Source organism: Falco cherrug, chromosome 5 (genome assembly GCF_023634085.1).
Source record: "Falco cherrug isolate bFalChe1 chromosome 5, bFalChe1.pri, whole genome shotgun sequence".
In the NCBI taxonomy this organism is placed as follows: domain Eukaryota; kingdom Metazoa; phylum Chordata; class Aves; order Falconiformes; family Falconidae; genus Falco; species Falco cherrug.
The window spans coordinates 50,226,533-50,247,867 of NC_073701.1; the positions used below are offsets into that span (position 1 = coordinate 50,226,533).

The 21,335-nt window shown below is 40.2% G+C and overlaps 1 protein-coding gene across 1 annotated transcript in view; it reads left to right on the forward strand.

Moving 5' to 3' along the window:
* The window catches only part of PDZRN4 (PDZ domain containing ring finger 4), a 251,411-nt gene that overhangs the window by 214,907 nt on the left and 15,169 nt on the right, over positions 1 to 21,335 (forward strand). The window contains exons 6-7 of the mRNA XM_055712621.1: positions 18,168 to 18,266; positions 20,506 to 20,568. Of these exons, the coding sequence (XP_055568596.1) occupies positions 18,168 to 18,266; positions 20,506 to 20,568 (162 nt within the window). The remainder of the gene's footprint in view (positions 1 to 18,167; positions 18,267 to 20,505; positions 20,569 to 21,335) is intronic.

Consider the following 21,335-nt stretch of genomic DNA (forward strand, 5'->3'; position numbering starts at 1 on the left):
GTTACTTGACGCATAGGTATTTGCGGGTTGAGGCCCTGGTGGGCCACTGTGTGGTCTCCAGTGACTTTCTGAAAGGCCCACCACTGCTGTAATAGGCCAGGAGAGACCTGCCTGCCCTTTGAATTCGTATTTAAGGCCTTTTCAACACATGGATTATTTAACCAGTAAACCAAACAGATCTGTCTATCTTGTAAATACATATTTAGGGGCTTTTTAACATGAGGATTACTGAGCTGATACCCTGTAACAGCTCCCTTCAGAGCTGTGATAGCCTGCAAACACCCCTGTGCGAGCATTACAGGCACTTGCGGCAACGCATTTGGAGCTCCTACTTCAATTGCTAACACCTGAATAAACAGCTTTTATGGAAGCAGCTTCTGTGCAGATGCTGCCAGCACTCCCAGTCACTGCAGTCAAGCTCTTTGTTTTGTTACCTGGTGCGTGTTTCTGTACAACAAAGATAACCCAGAAGATGGATGTGCAACCATCAGAATGGAAAACATTTGTTAGATAAGAGTTTTCTAGAAATTCTTTACATGTAGCATGGAATTTCTCTGCACAGCTATTAAGTCATGGTTTTTATTTAACAGTATAAAGGGGTGGGAGAGAGAGAGAAACCTTTTTTTGGCAGGGATCACTCAAGCCAAGTTCCAGCCATGTCTAGGTAGGCTGACAGTGATGTGAAGGGGCAGAACTGCTAATACCTCTATGACTCACTATGAGGTTGTGCTTGTTTCTTCTGTATTTCCTACTGTGATTGGATTCTTTTTTTCCCTGAGCTTCTTAGAGCTCGGGATGAATCAAAGAAGAGCCTTTAGTGAATAAAAGGTAGGTTTTGAATTCAGCAACAACCAGATGTAATTTAAAAGAGAAGGCTTCAAGAAGTAAGAATCCTGATAGGAATGTGGGTGTTGCAGCATAGAAGAGCTGAAATGATGGGCAAGGTTGTGTCTTTCCATTGTCATCCGAGCAGGCTGGTGTGGTAAGGGGAATGTGAAAAGGCTTGCTGGTGAGTGTGGTGTAGATTTAATGGGAAAGCTGATACCTCTCACCACATGCCTTACCTTATGCAGCTGCTGTTGTGGTGGAGGGACTGATCTGACAGCTCAGAGTGGGATTAGATAAACTGGGATTTACTGCATTATGTTTGTTTTCTGACCATCACTTCGTAACCGCCTAGCAGTTATGGCTGAATCGTGGATGCCCCGTGGTATAGAGATATTTTACTGGCACTGTTATTCTGATTTTTGGTGGCAACTCTTAATACTATATAGTATCTCCTGCTAAGAAGTATCATGAAGGAGGTGCACAGGTACGTGTGTGCCTGTGATCTGTGGTCTTGGTTTCTTCTGAGAGTTTTTCTGGTTTGTGGGGTCTTGGGGTGGGTTTTTTTTCGATTCCTACCTGTGATATCATACAAATCCAGAGAAAAAAATGGACTGTATTTCAAAGCTATTAACTGAAAAGCTTGTGAGGAAGCCTCCTGAACAAATAAATAGGTATTAGAGTTGTTTCAGTTGGACCTGAGAATATGCTAAAATGGCTGGGGCTTCTAAAATCCTTCCCTGAGTTTTTTCCCTTTTAACTCAAAAGGAGTTCTGAGTGGCAAACACCTGGCCTGTGATCCAGCTGACTGTCACTACAGACTAGAAATGGAAAAGGTCAAAGCTAAAATGCAGAAGTGGTACTGGGATTTTTTTTTTTTCTGTAATTATTTGAATAACACTGCAATAATTAAAAGAAGACTCTTTTAGCATGCATTTGGTGTACTACAGCACAAGATTATATACTTCACTGGCATTTTTATTTTTAAAATGCCTGGGGATTTAAGTCAGCATAATTTATTTACACATAGACAATAATAAATATGTAATTTCTCGCTAACTGTGGCCAATTGTACACTGTAAATGAACAGAGGAGTGGCAAAAGGAGCAGTCTTTTCCTTTTACTTTTTCATCTGTCTTTTTCAATTATAATTTAATTAAACTTAATACCATTCCACTGAGGTTCTTCAGTGTTACTATGTTCTGTATTGCTACAGGAATTCACGAACAGGTGAGCTAAGGACAGTCATATTGAGAGACTTGCCAAGCCAGTCAGTGACAGAACTGGCAGTAAAACCCAGGAGCCTTTACTTGTAATGCATCTGGTTTTTGGCCATTAAATCACTCTTCTTCCTTGCTAGTCATTGGATCATTTAGGTGGAAGAGGATGTCAGTGTAGTTTCTGCCACAGTTGTTTGTTTATTTTAAATGTGTTACTGGATGTCATCACAAAATTCTGACATTCAAAGCAGGTGAAGTTGCTGTCATCTCACCTCCCCTAAGTAATGAATATCCCAATTTAGGAATTTGAATTGTGTCCGCAACTACAGAGGATCACGAGAGAGTGGGGAGAAAAAGACACAAAACTGACATGGGCAAATTTATCAAAGTTATTACCGTTTATTGTGTTTTAAAACAAGAGGAAAATATATCAAGTCAGTGATACTCATTTGGTTTCATGATTTCATAAAACAAACACAGGGTTACTCCTCATTTCACCTGAAATCTAATAAAAATTTTTCCTTGTTGTCAGAGCTTATGTTTTTCCAGGAAAATAAAGAAAAGTGAGCTTAGTTCAGCAGCACTTTATTGTTGGGCAACATTACAACATATGGTATATGTTTTTCACTCAGCAAAGGAAGAGAAAGGTGCTGGCAATATTTTCATATTTATGGAAATCTTTGGATTATAAATCTTATGTTTTAGAGAAATGTTTTGTTTAGAGAGTTTTTATACTATTATACCACCTACCTCCCAATACGCTTTACAGTGAAAATGTTTCTAAGGATTTTATTAATGCTATTTTTCATATGCCTTCTGCTTGAAAGTTCATGTAGTCTGTCTTGGAGACATGGAATTTAGCTATACAGACAAAAGACAGGTGAAAATAATTTATTCTACATATTCTTTTAAAAATAACCTAAGTCATGTTAACCAGCATATTATAATGTTGCTATTTTAAAGCTTAGTATCCTAGGAAATTCAAGAGCACAGGAAGCAAGGGCCAAATCCCCCTAGCAAGAACGAACCTTTTATGGGAAAATGGACTTTAAACAAGGTTTCAATATTATGCATGCTGGCCCTTCAGAGGAGAAATCAAAAAAGCAGGAGAGGTCTTTTCTCTAGAAGTTTGCTTTTTTATTTAATGAGGCAGCTCTTCAAAGAGAATGTGATAGTCATTCCTGGAGGGCATGGTTTGGTGAGCAGGAATACAGGTGAAACTGTATTGTGCATCAAAAAAGCAGATGATGAGTTTGCTTTGTATTTCATCTCATGATTTCATCAATCTATACAAGTATGTGTTTGGGGGTGGAGGACATTTCCATGTGCAACAGAAGTTTGAACAGCTGAAACTCAGCATGGATATGATGCCCATAGACCTCATTTTGGTGCCAGGAAAATAAAAACGTGTTTTAAAAGTCATTGCCTATTGCTTTATGTGCTTGATTTATAGGCACATGTATGTGATTAAAATCTGCATATTTTAGCTACACATATTTTAATACGTATGTATCTCAAAGTAAACAAGAGCATGGATGGGGTGGAATTTTGGCTTAATGCTTGCTAAGAATTTCTAATTTTATAAGTTCAACTTTAAATTTAGCTTTTTAATAGTATTTTGCCTTTATTGTGTCTGAAAGGCGTAAACTGAATTACAGGAAGGTATGTTTTTCACAGCTGTCTAAAACTGAAGAATTACATTTTCAACCTGATTTTAATTAATATTCCAAAATAGCCTTCCCACAGTTGTAGATCAAGGCTGTCCAAATGTGTGGAACTGTAACTGGTTAGGAGTTTGAATCTACAGCTTCATGTTCTGCTCTGCAGATAAATGTTCGCTGCAGCAGATGTTTGCACATCTGCTGTGCCTCCCCATTTTGATTGGCTGGCTGGGTGTTTAGAAAGTGCTGATGAGGCAAATAAATCTTCTGATGCGTTTCAGGCCCAAAGCAGGCAGGCAGCAGTAATGATGTTCAGACAGGCAAGTGCTGGGCAGTAATGTTTTGAAATACAGCAAAAATAAAGTATGATTTTACCTGCAATAGATGAAATTTATTGTAAAAAGTGAAAGTTAATTATGCCAAGTGTTTCTCAGCTGATTTGAACTGCAGCTATGACAACCTGTAAGTGACTAGACTTTGTGTATCTAAGGCTTGTTGGCTAGAAAAAGGCACTTGCTACAGTTTAGAAAGAGGTTTAAGCTATGAAGGGGCTCTTTAATAAACTTAGGAATTGGGAATCAGGTTTAGAAACAGCTGCAGTGTATGGTTTTTGGAAGGGGAATAGCTGTCTTCTACTGGGGGCTTAAAGTTCCTGATCTTATCAGAATTCTTACTTTCACCAGGTTTTCCTCTACTCTTTGAAGCATGACAGATTTGAATATTTTTATACCATTAGAGTCAAGAAAACTCCAGACATTGGGGTCTTCTCCTGAGGAGGTCAATGCTGTATCAAAGAGTACATTAATGGACAGACGAGGATATATCTGACAATGTCAAGTGTGGAGGCTGGTTTCTAAGTACATAGAGCTTTTGCAGCTGTTGGACACTTTCCAGACCTTAATCACCAACACAATCAATAGCAAACAGAAATGTTGAAGTAACTGTAAAGATTTTAGCACTGGTGTCATATGCTAGTACTGTCCCATTCCCTTCACTGGATGTCACCACAAAATTTTCCAGGTTGCTTTCAAGTGCCACTATTTGAGGCAGGTCCAGAAATTGCAGAGAGAGCCTGTCATAGAAGACCAAAGAAGTAGGTGCTGCTTATAGCTGATATAGTTGGTTGTGTTTTACAGTATACAGCCTACCATGTCTCTGGACAACTCTTGCAGTCTTTCACTACCCTCATGGTGAGAAGCACTTCCGTAAATATCTAATTGGAATTTTCTGAGTAGCAGCTCATGTTTGTTCTCTCGCCTGGCTGTCACAGTCAGTGCACTTCCAGGAAGAGTCTGCTTCTGACTTCTCTGGACTCTTGCGTTTTGTACTTGAAGGAAGCAATAAGATCTCCTTATTAAGAAAGTCTCTTTAAAAAGCTAACCAATGTAGTTCTCACAGCCTCCCCTCATAGGAGATGTACTCCAGTCCCCTAATCAGTTAATGGACTTCTACCCGGACATGGAGTGCTTTATTCCTACCTGAAAACCAAGAGGAGGTCCGTTCTAACATTTTATGACAAAGCTGTTTTCATTGGAAAATAGATTGGAGAGCAAATTCTGGAAAGCCCTAAAACAAAAAAGGTAAAGTTTGGTAAAGTTTGAGGAGTTTCTCCTGCACACTCCTTGAATGGCTGAGACCAGTGATTCCTTAGCTGCCTTATTCTGCAATGCTGAAAGCCACAGACTTTCAGTAATGGGGATCAGGACAGAAGCTTTAATGAAAAGTCAGATTTTTTTTCTTCAACACATGTAATAATAAATCTCTTTATTTTACTTTTTGTCAAAATTGTCCAAAAGCAAAGGACTCCTTTGGAATATAGAGGCTGTGAGCCAATGTGACAGTTTAGTATGTTCACACATACTACACAAAGGAATAGTTACTACTCCAGTCTGCTAATTTCATTTTACCATAAGGTTCAGTTTATGCCTCGTCTGTGCTATTCCCACCTACTTTGTTCAATGAGAAGAAAGTGAGAATGTAGAATCTAAGATTAGTGAAAAGGAAACCCTTCACTGCATATCATCAGCTAGTTAATTATACTTTAAACTCTTCCCATATCCTTGCAACTTCACACATGTATTGAGTGGAAGACCAAAAGTGAGGACCAAAGCTGGTTGCTGAGAAATACTATATATAAGCTGTTCATCATGGATCTCTCTGCTCAGAAAGCAAGATTTCATGGTTTTCTCAAGTGCAGAACATACCAGAAGGGGTGCTGCGTCTGAAGCAGGTGAAAACATATCTGCATATGTAACGTAGGAAAATATATGTATATAGATAAGTACTTCTAATAAATTAGCATTATTGGACCATGGGGAAAGAACGGAAATAAAGAGAATTAATGGGAAGTGGAAAATTTAGGGATGAAAGTAAGACCATGGCTTAGTTGAAATAACAATGTATGCTAAGGACATTTTGCTTTGCAATAAGTGTGATCATCCAGACAACAGGGGAAATTTTTTTTTTTAATAGCGTTTAATAATTCCCGTAAGAGTTGATTTTTTCAATTCATCTTTTTGACAGGGATCTGAAGGTTTGGTGTTATGCATGCTAGCTAAAGGGGAAAACTCAGGTTCATGGATGTTTGTGACTTCCTGGAGGATATACTGTCAGCTGTTGAGCCTTTTGCAGCCATGAAGTCTGTAAAGGATTATTTTATTTTCCTTCCTTTACTTCCTTATGAGATACACTCACTGTAAAGTCCACCATGTGTCTTTAGGCTCAAGGCTTGAAATGTCCTTTAAAAGCAAGTCAGAAAGGCTACACCAAGCCTGCAAAGCCCACATTAAAAGCTGTGTTTATCTTATTCCCATATGCTTAGACCAGGGGTACTCAAACTGCGGCCCACGGGCCGGATACAGACCCCCGGGGTCCTCAATCCGGCCCCCGGTATTAACAGAACCCCCCCGCCGGGGCTGGGGGGGAAACCAAGCAGCCGCAGGTGACTGCCTGCCACTGCATCCGCGCACCGGCCCCCTGGTTAAAAAGTTTGAGGACCCCTGGCTTAGACTCTTCATTGCAACACTAAATTTGCTCATAGCACAGTGATCAAAGGTTTCTCACATTTGTAGTCCAACTCCACCATGCATCCAGCCCAGCCCATTCCCCTGACTGCTCTGTGACTGCCATCTGCCCCCTGTCCTTCACCTGTTGGGAGTTTCAGCTGACACTTGGGTGTCTTCCTTCTCCCACTCACAGCCATCAGACTGTTACTGATCATCACACATCAGACTGCTGAACATAGATTGGCAGACTTGCCATGCCTTAAGTTACTCCATTCTTTGATTTCCTACTATGGGAGTGACTATAGTGCGCACCAAAAATTTTCACTCCAGAGCTGCTGGGAAAGTATGAATTCCCATATCCAGTGGAGCTTCATTATCAAAGAATTCATCAACTACAGGGCCAAATTCTGCTCCTACAGTTGCAAGATGCTATTTCATTAATAGGTGCCTATATGTCACCACATTAATTCTGGGTTTTTCTGCTACTACTTTTTTTTCTTTCTTTCTTTCTTTCTTTTTAACACTGGTATCATTTTCTACAGCATCCTGCTGTCCCAGAGCAGTCTTTGTCTGGACACAAAGCAGCATGTGGCTCTAAGTTAGCTGTAAAGCAGGGATCAGCAGGAAAGTGATTTTGTTTTTCAATATTTCTCATTCTGTGTTCTGTTTGCTTCTGGATTATGCATTTGAGAAATGCTTGCTGATGTTTTTCCTTTCTGCTTTGATGTAAACAAATCTTGTGTCAGAGATTCTTAAATCTAAACCAGACTTTAAAAAATGAGGATTAAATGAGACTTTAGCCTTTAAGGTAGAGCCCCCACCCCTTGGACAAAGCATTGTTTTTCCCCACCGTGTGGAATGGAGATAACCCTCTGCTTCTTTATGGTAAGCTACCAACCAAATCCATTCTGGCAAATCTGACACCCAATGTGATTTGTCCTTTTCGATGCTGTTTATGAGAAGTCACAACAGTCTTCTGTCAAAATTGATAAGTGAGAAGACAGTGGGGAAGGCAGTTTTATTTGTAACAGCACAGCTGCCAGCAGTTCCAGCTTGTTTACATCTAGGCTGGCTCTGTCTTGCTCCATAGCTTTTCTATTTCCATCCAAATAGCCCCCAAGTACATTGTGGATGTGCCTGTCTATGTAAAATCTGCATAACAGAACATACTGGGAGTGTTAGGGGGAAAAAATAACTTATTCTTTACATTATTTTCACAACTCATGAATGCCAGTTGCTTTAAAAGTGAAATCTTGAACCCTACCAATAATCTCCATAGGCATTTACAGAATGAGTTCTAATACTGCACTGTATTCTGCTAAATTTCTGCAATGCTTGTTACCTTCCTTGGTGAGGGTACCAGTGGAGTTAACAGCTTTGCTTTTCTGATGGAAGCATTAGTTTCCCGGTGGAAGTGGCCAGCATTTGTAAATTAAATCCACTACAGATATTTAAATACAAGGTTATTCATTGTGAAAAGAATGCAGTGGGACCCTGCAGTGACCTGTGAAGGGGAGGGCAGTTGCACTGCGCTCTGTTTCACACTGACTACTTCTGCTACACAGCCTACGATTAGCCTGTGTTACGTAGACATTAACGTATTTCCTGGAAAATCCTTTTAACACAAGAGTGTAACTCTTGATAGTATTAAGATGGTTCCCAGGTCAAGGAAGCCTTTGTTTGCCTGTAGTATTACTTGCCTTCAGTCTGGCAGTCCCAGAATCTCAGGCAGTTTTGATCTTTTTTTATTGGTACACTTAAGAAAGCTGCAGTCATAGGTGTTTATTCTGTGTAGTCTCTCCTGTGAGCTGTTTCTTTACAGTAGCCCACCCTAAACACACAGTTATCATGGAGGTAAAGCGAGAGAGGGCATTTATATTTGACTGATCTAGCTTATGACAGAGGAGGTTTTCTGGAAAACTGAAAATTCTTGTTTCCGTTTGCCATTTCTCTTTTTGCAGTTATTAATAAATAATTAGTCTTCTACAGGGTTTGCCATTAAAAGGTAGAGTCCAGAGATGGCTGTAAGTAGTCACTGCTCTGGTCCTGTGAATTGTGGGGTCATTTGACACTTTTGCTTTCTCATTATAAATGTGTATCTTATTTATATGTATATGTACACACATTATAAATGTGTATCCTATCCCTGTGTTTTCAAGAGTTGCAATCATGCTTTTAAATGAATTGGTTGGTGATTGCCAGGGAAGACTCTCTGCAGCGTAACTTACCTGCCTAGGACACACTTCCACACAGATATATACACACCGTATGTACCTATATGCTCATATACATGAATTTACAGACACATATTACCTTCCCTCTGCACACAGAGACAGATGCACACACAAGTAAAAAATTAAATATTTAGCACCCACCACAAGCCTGGAAACAAAATATCTACCTTAATATGAAATTACTTTCTCAAAAGTACCTTGGAGGCACCACAGATTCTCTTTGTCTAAACAGAGATATGTAGCTCATAGGGAAAAAATAATCATTTTAAAAATAGATTTTTGTGATAACTTACACTGATGCTAGGATTTACACATCTTTTTTTGAGTTTCCTCAAGTGACTTCTGGTCATTGTTAAAGACATAACTGCTAAACAAACCTTAGCTAAGAGAGTCAGAAACATGATTTGGGTAAGGTGTAATGAGATACTTGTTTGAAATGCCTGTTTGAAGTGTGTAGTCTTACCCATTGTATATACCCTGATCATTTGTATGGGAAAGTCACAACTCCTGCTGCGTGGTACAAATTCAGAGGTGAAATCAATGGTGTTATAGAAGGAAGCCTAAAGGATTTCTTCTGATGATGATGCTTTTTTGTTGCAAACCCAGGCCATTAGCTCCTCTGTTTTACACCCATGCTCATTTACAATGTATGCTTTTATGTAACGTGTAATACCATTCTCATCACTTCTGAATTTGAGGTGACTTTTTCTTTTTAGTAGCTACACTGCTAGCTCTCTACCCATCTAGGACTTCATTAGACTGAACTGTTTCTGTAAGAAGAGTAAAGGGATAGCTGTGGTTCTTTTTGTATTATTTATTTTTATTTCATGAGCAGAATTACTTGCCAGTGATGATGACTGTGCATCATTATGAACATTAGATGTTACAGAAGGTAGCAGTGTAAATGACCAGTGATTTGGAAGCCTAGAAAAGGTATATCCTTCCCAGTTGTGTGAAGGAAAAGATCAAGAAAGTGAATGTGATTAGCAATATGCAGCCAGGATGCTCGGCCACTTGAAGCTCTGCCTGATAACGATCCAGGTGTTTATGTCACTCCTAGTGATGAAATAAAAACTGCAGAATTGGGATTGCTAAACACAGGAGGTTGAAGGTGAGCTTTGCTTGTTTCCATAGTTTACAGAAACCTCTAGCAAGAAGCTGATAAAATTGATCTGACTTTGCAGGAAGATTGTAAGAAGATTTTCTTACAGTAACCCTGACAGAAAGTGTGAAGAACAACAAAAATTCATCTATGCATATAAACTGGAGATTGATCTCACCCATAAAAATGCAGAAACAAGATGATACTGAGGAGTGAATCTTAATTTTAAGATGTGTGTAGTCCCTGTAGTCCCTGTGCGCTTCTGTTTGATGCTTCAGAAGAGTGACGCTAGCTCAGATGGATAAGGATTTTTTTTCCGTATAACCAGTTTATTAAAATAAATCAGACCTTAATGTACTTTCTCAGTTAATTCTTCATGAAGCTATTCAGTAAGTACTCTGTTCTTGGCCTTTTGTGCTTCATTCATTTAGTTAATCATTCTGTCAATTATACCATTAGCAAGATGAACATTAAAACAGCTTCTCAGCTATTTCTACAGGTTAAAAGGAAGAGCAAAGGTAGAAGTAATGACTCTCTTTTTTTTTATTAAAATTCATGGTAAACAGTACAGTCCGCCACCTTGGATCATCAGATGTTGGGCCCACTCATTGCATTCAATAAGCTTTGATTTCTTTGAAAAGTGCAGTCAAGGCAAACACAAAATAACTAGCCTGGTTCAAAGACACTGCTTTGCAAGAAGTGCTTGTGAAAGAAACTGAGGAAAACAAGAACATAATCATAAAACCTGACAGCTAAACCTTGGTGTATTTTAGCATTTTTAAACTCTTAGGTCATCCCAGCTGTGAGGTCAATTGTGTAAAGAGTTCTGAGCTCTGCCTAGTAATGGTCCATAAAAGGGTAGAATGTAAAGGTGTTCCAGCTCATAACTGGGGTTGTTTCAGAGTGTGCACATGGCTAATTTATTTAGTGATGGGCAGTAATTCACTAGTTGGTGGTAAATACATTGTTCTGGGTGGCTATGAAGATAACTATTTTTAGTGGGTTTCTTTTTCCTTGATGTTGCTGTAATAACAACTAGTAACAATTTGTAATCTAGTTTTGATCTGAGAGGTACTAATAATTATCCTATGGTACAGAAAAATTACTGAACCCAAGAGACACCTGTACAGCCTGCCTCTCTCTGAATTCTTTTGCCTTAGAACATGCTATGTTACTGCAGGCTTTGTAGATGGAGTTTGGCAGCCACCTTAAGACTTGAGCCAAGATACAGCTCTTTTCATATGTTTTAGGATGAAGACAAAGCATATCTGAATTGCATTATTTGTTTCACCACACAGAGGACTTTTCCAGATGGGAAGCTTTCTATCTTTCTTCCGGTGAAGCAGGAATCCTTCTCTGGTACACAGTGGTGACTTCCTTTTCTAAAAACCATACGTACATTGTTGAGTTGGCTCCTAATTTAAAACCTGGTGATTTCATACGGGTAGACAGCAAAACTTCCCTTCTCCTTTCTGTCTGTTTTCTCCCCCATTCAGGAGAGTTCTTCGAAGGGAAGAGGGAAGAAAGCACAGTGTTTTGTTTTTACAGGGTGGACTATACTGATACATCACCAGCATGAGAAGCAGATATTCTTTTCCTCTAAAGATAATGGAGTAAAATGGGACCAGGTGATGCTAGTTAATGCTGAGAAATGAAATAGTTGACCTTTTCATAAACAGAACACATTTACGATCCTCTATCTTACCACATCACAAAAATACAAACCCGAAGCTATGAGTCACAGGTTTGTTGCACTGGAGAGTAACACTAATTAAAATTAATTTGGTATTTTACTGTGTCTCAACAGTGAGATGATTTTCTCATTGTAATGAGGAGTTAAACATTAACTGAAATGATCACACACCATCCATTTAGAAAAAATACTGTTGTGTTTTGTTCCGTGCTGTCCCTTCTAATGGTGTTACCAAAGTTCATGGGACCCATTAATACACTGTACAGGTGAAGGGAACTCAATAGCTATGATGATTTTGATAGTCTCTCTTGGTTCTTTTAGTGGTGTGCAACAATTGCTAGAAGGCAGATGGGGAATATTGGAAGGATATACAGTATTTCTAATATTTCTACAGTGCCTTTCAAACACTCCGTAATAATTTATTATTTTATGTCCTGCTACTCTGGTAGTATTTGCATGTTTCCTGCTTACAGATAAGGAAGACAAGTCACAAAAAGGTCACGAGGTGACTGCACCAAAAGTTACAAGTGAACAAGGAATAGGGACTTCTGGAAACCTGCTAAAACTGTTCTGTGAAGCAAGATCTTACTGGTTGGGTTGGTTTTTTGTTGGTTTGTTTTTTTTCAAAATTATGATGAGTTTGAGAAGTAGAGAAGTTTCCCTTCCTGAATATAGAGCATCATCCAGGGAAGAATGTCAAACATATGCCCAGTAGTTTAAAATACACCCATTGACTTTTCAGAAAATTTACATTTCTTGATTTTGCAGCTGGTTAACTGTATCAGTAAGTTCATCCTCTGTCATTTGCAATGGTAACTTTTTTTAAGTTTTCCTTATTAATGGTTTCCATTCTGGAAATGGGTCAGTATGTTTCTGAACACAAATAAATTGCAAAGAGGATTGGCAGGTTTCTCTGTCAACATAGTCTCAGGAGACTCCAGTTCTAGGATGTCATGTTTGGACATGAGGTAACCAAGTTTAGAGCTTACCTTTGTCATACTATAGAATAATGTTGAATAATTTATTAACTTCTGTTAGTTATACTTGTCTACAGTACATACAGTAAACTAGTCTTACTGTATTTCACAACCAGTAAGTCATGAGTGGACAAAAATGAGAAATGGACATAGAATGAGACAAGGCAATATTATAGCATCCAACAACTAGATTCTTAACCCTTTAGAGTTGGGGCAATGTTTTCATCCTTAAATATCCATTGCACTAGAGCAGCCAAAGAGTTACAGTTCTGTGGAAGGAATTAAATCCATGTCTTCACTAATTCTGTGAATATAGTAGATCAAATTCTGCAAAAATAATATTATCACAGGGAGCATCAGGGGTTCCCTGAACCCTCTTATTCCCCAGCAGTTCCTGGGCAAGGGACACATCAGATCTCAAGTTTATTCTGAGTTTCACAGGAACCCAGTTGCCTCCAAACACTGGACGCTCTTGTATGGGCTTTGAGAGTCTCCTGCCTTGGGAAGGGGGTAGCTTGCTGTTCATCACAACTAACTTGCATTGAGCTCTAATTTCTTGCTTACCTTATTTCACACCTGTACAACAATTTCTTCTCATCATGCAAAAGCCTGAGAAGGCAAGGCAAACAAAGGATCAGGGGATGAAAGAGAGGAAGGAGAGCAAAGTGGCTGTTGCAGCACAAACAAACCAGCAGGCTGCAACAAGACTTTACCATTAGTCAGATTCTACTGTCTGTGCTCTATCTCCTTCCTCCAGCAATCACACCGCTCCACCTCCATCCTCAGAGCTATTTAACTACTTAGCAGGAACGAGCTACAGCTGCACATCATCCATGTCAACCAACCCACTGCCTCTGAGGCAAGGCCACAGCTGCATGTTAGCAATGCTGATCAACCCACTGCCTGCATTCCTCTACAAGCAGCTATAATACTAGGTTGTTTTGGTAGTGCCCAGCTGTATGTGTGATTTATACATGGCAAAGCACTTGCTTTAGTAGATGGGGCTTCTTGCTTACCAAGCAGTAATTTCTTTATGGGGTATAAGGTGGGAGTAAAAGGCAGGTGTTGTGGGGGCTGTGTGGATGTGGGCACTTACTGAGAATGGAAATGTTTGGGGGCAAAGGAAAGAAGGGTGAGTGAGGCTGCTGTCTGTGAATAAGGGTGAAGCGTTGCTTAGGGAGAAAGTGAACTGAGAAGGGCTTTGAGGATGAGGACAGAAGGATTGTATTGGTGGAGAGGAGTGCCAGGGTGGGGTGGTTCAGATGGAGATGAGAGAGGCTGACAGGCAGTGATGAGACAGGGGCAGAGCTTAGCCACACTAGAAGTGGGTTGATCAGTGTTGAGCAGGGAGGGAGTAGCTAATCCTGACAGAAAGTGGGGGAAGGATTCAAAGGTGTGTATGGCTTAGTAGATACCACTGGCAGAGTGTTCAGCAAAGAAAAATGGGGAGAGTAAGCTTTCCATGTGTGCAGTTATTCCAGCACAGGGTCATCAGATGAATAACTCATCTCAATGTCTTCTGGGTGCGGCGAGAAGAAACTTTCTCATTTTAGGCTGTAATCTGTTTTCCAGTGTGAGGAGGGAAAATGTGAAGAGTACAGAGCTCTTTTTGCCCCAGAAAGACTGTTTAAGAAAGGTCGCTGAAGAGTTCATTGTCTGTTTTCTAACAGACCAGCAGCTTTACTCTTTGTAATCTAGCTTTTAGTAGAAAGGCCCAATATAACTGCAAACCAATGCAAACTTTTACAAGGTCTCCTTTAATAGCCCTTAACCTCTTTTCAGCAGTTCTAGAAAGCCAACAGCCCAGCTGATGACATTTATAATCTACTTCTCTACCACTTGAGAGAAATGACAGTATTAACTTACCCTTCCCTCCCCAAAGAGGTGACAGCTCCTTGTTTGGTCTTATGTCTCCCGAGGCTGACAGCCTGTAAACTGGTTTTCCATCACTGAAGTGAATACCGGCCTTTAACTGGGAGCCAGAGGCTACAGCCGCTATCACTTTAAAAGATGACCAACATAACCAGTTTTCAGCCCTTCAGGATTGTGACCTGCACCTCTTCACTGTCTTTTCTATGTGTGAAGAGATGGGCTACCTTGGAAATTTACATCCCAGTCTTTCAAGACAGGATAGTCCTTATTCTAATTTCCATGTCTATTTTTTAACCAAATAATTTATGGCAGAACACTTTGAAGTATTGTCTTCACTGTGGTACCACACTGAATTATTGTTCTGCCCACACAGAGAAAGGAAGCAGCAAGTTAAAGATTTAGCAATTTGACATTGATTTCTGTCACTTGGCAGAAGAATACTCTTCATGTTGAGAGGCGGCTGCCCCCAGAGTGCCCAAAAGAGGGGGAGGCTGTCATCTCCTGAGCTCTCTCCTCAGTCCCTCTCCTTCCACCATCTGTCTGTCAGCACACTTCATGAATCTCCAAATATTGTTTCTCACATATTTTTAAAATGCTGAATTTTGAAGACTGTCAGTTTAGTCCCTACATGCACACACACAAAAAAAACCAAAGAGGAGGCAACTATGTATGTGTGCATGTGCATGTATGCATGTACCTAAAGGGATTTCAGAGAAGGAAGTTACATTCTTACAAAATTGCTACTGCTACCAAACTCATTGTTTCATCTGTTAAAGTGCAGTTAGGGAGAAAAAAAAAAAAAAAAAAACCAACAAGAAAACAACCCACACTAAAAAGCATCTGTAACAAAATGTAATGTCAAATGCATTTGACCGTGATGGTCCGAGTTCTCTAGTGTCTCAGTTGCTGCTCTTCTGCTGAAGTTGTTTCAGATGTGCTTGTTATATAAAGATCAGACTTGTGGGACTTTGCTCTAAAAGATTATTTAATATTTTACGCAGAGCGCTTTTAAATTGTCCAAAAACGTTTTGTCACCCGTGATTTGTTTGAATGTGACTGGGTTGTATCATGTTTGCTGTAAAAAAGAAGATGTCATGAGGCTAGTGCAGATGTGCAGTGGGAAAAAGGCAGTTACATGGAAAGACTTCCAATGCAAAGCAAGAGACTTCATCCAACTTCTCACTCAAACTGAATGAGATACCACTTGGGTATGTACTTCAATCTAGACTGAAAAACGTGAAATGTTTATTGGGCCTTTAACACTAAGTACCAATATCTCAGTAGTAGTTATCTACAGCTTCTAAGTAGCCACAGCCACGTGCAGTCATCAGACTATGCTACATGTGGTTATTTAGGAAAGAGGTAGTCCCAAGAGTACTGAGTACAGACCTCAGCTCTAAACTCTGTTACTGGGTGGAGAAACAAAAGCTGTGACAACTCAAGCACTAAGTGCAGCCAGGGCCAGTGCATCCCAGTCAGAGGATATTAGTCACTGATATTTGTCATTAGCTGGTTCCCAGAGATAGTTTCAGCAAACCTGTTTGACTCCCAGGATAATCCTCTAGGGTAATACCCATTTTCCTTTGCTCTTTCGTGCCCTAAATGGCTGAATTACCCTGCTCATTGAGTGAGCACACTGAAAGAATTCAGTTTGTTTGGAACCTGAAACATTCGTATGGCTTTGTAGTAACATTTTGAGACAAATTGTCCACAAGAACTTCAAGGTTGTTCCCAGCTGAAGAAATTACCTTCAGAGCAGTCCTTGGGGCCCCTGTCCAGCCTCAGCGCAGGGAGGCAGGAGGTTGTGCCGGCAGGACAATGAAAGTCAATGGATTTCAGCTTGTGCACAGCTTCTCATTTGGCTTGATTTAAAGGTCCCAGTCTCAGTCCTTTATGGTGTATTTAAGCTTCCTTATAGGACTCCAAGGGACCGCAACCTTCTTTATTCCTTAAAAGTATACCTTGTTGCTGTAATTGAAGCCGTTTTTGTTGCTGTAATTTCTCCCTAATATTACAGTTCTAGTCAAGTGTTCTTTCCCTCTGGAGGCATCAATTATTATGGGTTTTGAATAGGCCTCCCTCCAGTACACATACTTTCACTCCCAATGCCAAAACCAGGTCACTGCAGTTCTCTTCCCTAATAACATGGTCCTATGTGTCTTCTTTCAAACCTGACATATAACATTTCTGGCAACTAATTCCACTGTTCACCAACCTATTTAAAACTCCTGCCATATTTAAGAAAGAGAACTACAGTTTCATGACATTTTCTAAATTTCTTGTAGTTTTCATTAAGACATTGAATGTTCAAAGTCCAGGGAGATGTTTATGGGGTTTACATAGGTACTGAACCCATGTAGTTGCGTATGTTGGTGAGGAGGCAGGGGAGCGAGCCATAGCAGTGCACTTCATCACGGATGTTCAGCCGAAATTAAAATGGCGCAGAGTTCATCTGCTAACCCGTGTATGTGAGCTGCAGGTGTTTCTGTAAGCTGTGGTATTTCTACATCTGGTCCCCATAACTCAATGAGACTCAGTAGTGAGTCCTTATCGCTGTGCACCCTGTGCCTGTTTATGGATTAATCTGCATGACATCTCTGGGGATGGGGAGGAACCAACTCTGTGTCACAGATTGAGAACTGAAGCATGGGTTTGTCTCTTCTTGTTTTGCACAGCGTGCAAAGCAGAGTTCCAAGTGTCACCTGCAGACTCCTTTTAAATATATAAATAAATTTTCCCACTTGCAACCAAACTAATACTCTGTGCTATTGGATTCGTCATGCTTTATTACAGTTATTTGTTTCACAGTGTTCAAACCAAGTGCAGCTTTGTGTTTTTGTGAATGATTCCCCCGTGGAACCCTAAAGATGCTTAACTCAGGTGGGTGTATGTAGTAGTTATTGCTGCACCATCTGCCCTAAAACTTGCACTTTTCATGAGATGCCACTGCTGGGACATCTGGCACTAAAAATATGTTTTCTGCATCATCTCACAATTGAGGAGGATGCCACGGCTGTTCAGCTCCACAGGAGATTCCTTGAAGCATCCTTCTGTTACCTAACAGTTTCTGCAATGAAGCTATGGCACGAAACTGGCCAGGAAAGGAATTATGCTATTAATGGAAGGCTGTGTTTTTGCTTTATGACTTAGATTGCTGTTAGAAGGGAGTGGCACTTCTGTGATTGATTGATTGATGTGTAGGCAGTCTGTCTTGTATCCTATAAATCAATAGCTGGTGTGATAGGACTAAAATGACTATGTAATATACTGTAAGTCAGCTTCTATTATCCAAAAGGAATGAAACTGCAGAATCGATCCACAGGCATATTTCTTAAAGTTTGGCATGTCTTACTGAACTGTTTCTATGTAGCTTGAAGCTGCAATGTACTGGGATTTCCTTCTTAATGCACAGAATCTTTTCCCCCTTAAAGATGCACACAAAATATTGTGTGTCAAGACTGGGCAGGACGAGTATGGATATAGTATGAGTATGTCAGCAGCTTGGTGTTTCCTTGGGCTACACAATTGTTCCCACCCTTGGCAAAAGCCACCATACGAGCCTGTGTGTTTTCTTGTAGGAGGTGGAGCTGTGCCGCATTAGCAGCCAGGAGAAGCTGGGTCTGACTGTCTGCTACAGAACTGACGATGAGGAAGACACAGGGATCTATGTCAGCGAGGTAAGGACATGGCAGTGGGGAGGAGCGTGGGAGGTGCTTGTGGTGCAGGGCTGAATGTGCCAGGGAAGGTAAGAGCAAGTGCTCTGAGACCAGAGTGCAGAAGTGTTGACCATCAGCCAGCACATGTCACTTTCAATTCATTTAGATTATCAGTTTAAATTATGTTGCCCAAGTAGTGTAATTATTACTACCGAGCTTCTTTAATGTGAATGCTTTTAAGTGCAACATCATAGTTAGGGAAGTACAAAGCAGTCTGAGCATGGTCTGCATTTTGAAAGAAATCTGCCCTTACGATGGAAATCAGGAAGAGTTTTTAAGGAGAAAAGCACCGTCTCCACACCCTGCTTGCATTCTCCCCCTGCCACAGCCTTGATAATCATAACAGTGGATAATCATTATTTTATTGTTTGTGGTTTTGTTACAGTTATGGTACACACAGACATACTACAGGTGGGCTGAGAGAGTAGCTTGGGAGAGGAATATGTTGGAAAGAGTTAGAGGACTTTTTTTGCCATACAGAAAATAGAATACTGGTTACTGAGATGGAATGAATCCTCAGGTTTTCATTGGCTTCAACAGGAAAACATGTCATCCAGCACATACCACAGGGTGTTAGTGTTTCACAGGGTCAATCTGCAAGACTTCCAGGAACACTAGCTCCCTTTGAGTCTCCAGCCATTCAAAGAGGGTTGTTTTACTGGATAAAGCAGAACTCTTGTGAGCCCAAGGTCACTGGTGAGTCCACGCTCACTGGTGATTATCTTGTGTGAACTGTGTTCCCAATTCGTCTCTTTTCTGACATGATGAACTGTATTAGGAAAACGTTCTTCACTCAGAGGGTGGTCCATCACTGGAACAGGCTCCCCAGGGAAGAGGTCACACCACCAAGCCTGTCAGAGTTCAGGGAGAATCTGAACGATGCTCTTAGTCAAATGATTTAGTTTTAGGTTGTTCTGTGAGGAGCAGGGAACTGAACTCAGTGATCCTTATGTGTCCCTTTCAACTTGAGATACTCTATGATTCTGTGATTCTAAATTCTGAGTGAAGCTTGTGGACAGAGAGGGTCGGTAGAGAGAGTTCTCCTGCGTATCAGTGAACAGGGATGAAGGCAGATTGCACATTTCCAGGCCAGCAGCAATGTCAAAGAAGCTGAAAAGCACAGCCTTTGAAAAATGAGGAATTGATATAAAACTACCCAAGAATAAGTCTTCCACCAGTTCTATAAGCACTAATGTTGAAGTCTGTTTCACCACATGAGGACGAAGAAATGCAGGAATCTCTTAATACACTCTAGGATTATATGTGAAATGTGCTGGTTTTCCAACACAGTAGAAATTTCCCAGACCTTTTGAAGTGAATGCAATTGTATTGTCTTTCATACTTGATTAAGCACTTCAGAATCATTTTTTTTCTATGACAATGCACAAGAAGAAAATAATATCTAGCAGCTGTAGAGGATGTAACCTGCAAACCAAATGCCTAACTCATATGTTTGGTTTGAAAAAATAGCTTATGGCATGACAAGGCAAAATAAATGATTTAAGATAACCATCAAATGAAAGGTGATAGATCGAATTGCCCTGCAATGAACAGTAGGTCATTGCTCAGGGATGAGCTGTAGTGACTTTGATAAACTGTTAATGGAGCCCTAAACATCTTTTTAGGTTAAACTAACTTGAAATTAACTGACTCAGACCAGGAACGATATACAGTACCTGTGAGTGATCTATACAATATAGATCCTTTGGGGTTTTTTGCTGTTTCCTTGTGAGCTGCAAAATTCCAGAGGAAATAACAGAGTGATAACTGAGATAATAATTTAATAGTAAATGCTTCCATGAAATTAAAATAAACCTTCTCTTTGCCAAAAGACAGGCCCATTTGTATAGAGGTATCAACTGCTGTAGAAGCACCTCAGTCCATAGTGCACCAGAGAAGAGGGACTCTGTCATTAATTCTTAGTGCTCTGACAGCTGCAGGCTAATGCCTGATGATGGCATAGGATAGTATTAATCAGAAAATCGTATGCTCCCAACCTTTTCTGTCTTTAGACTTTTATCTGAAACGAGCTTATACGATTATTTAAAGAACTGTTGAGATCATATGACTCTAAAGGAAACTTCAGATTGCCTCTGTACAGGGTAAAAATGGTATTTCTTCAAATTGTACTGTTGTGCAGCTGTTACCATTTCCAGTAAAAATCTTTCAATGTTCAGTTGCTGGATATTGTCCTGTGCAGGTTGATCCAAACAGCATAGCTGCCAGAGATGGACGGATCCGTGAAGGAGACCGCATTTTGCAAGTATGTGACAATAGACTCTTCCTTAAACTCTTTCTTCAGACAAACACCCAGTGCTGCTGTCTCTGCAGTGGACTGTTAATGAGGGAAGGTAGTTCTCTTTGTTACTGTGATCGATGAGAAAATCCATGTCTGTCTGTTTTTTAACACAATAGCCGGGAGCTAGAGTGCATGTACTGAAAAATGAGAATGACAAACTCGTTCTGGCTCATGCCCTTATGTCCTATGTCTTTTTTTGCCATATTTATTAGCAAATCTCATTTCCACTATGTTCATCTCAGTGTCAAATTCTAAACAGGGATCCTGCAGACATACATATGGGTGTCAGAGACATGCTGATCATTCACTGATTGCATAAATTTGGATAAAACTCACTTGTGCTGAGTAGAGATGGTAAGAATTTTCATACAAAAAATGTGCTGTTAGTGAAGGATGATATTGAACATACTTGAGGAGGAGGTTCATTAGGTTTTTGTTAATATTTCTGTCCTCCACCAATAAAACATTGCTTTTTCTGAGTTCTTTTCTAACCCACCATCTTAGCTTTTTTTTTTTTTCTCCCTTTGTTTCCGCTCATTTAAAGAGCTCATTTAATTGATCCACTCATTTAAAGAGCTGCCCCAGAGATAGGTTTGTGTGATACAGCATAGCCCCTGTGGGTGAGGGTGGCCAGCTGCTGTCTCTGGAGGAGGACAGTGTACTTGTATAGAGAAGTAGCTAGAATAGCAGTGGGTTTCCGTTTTCAACTGGCAGTGAATAAGTACATTTGT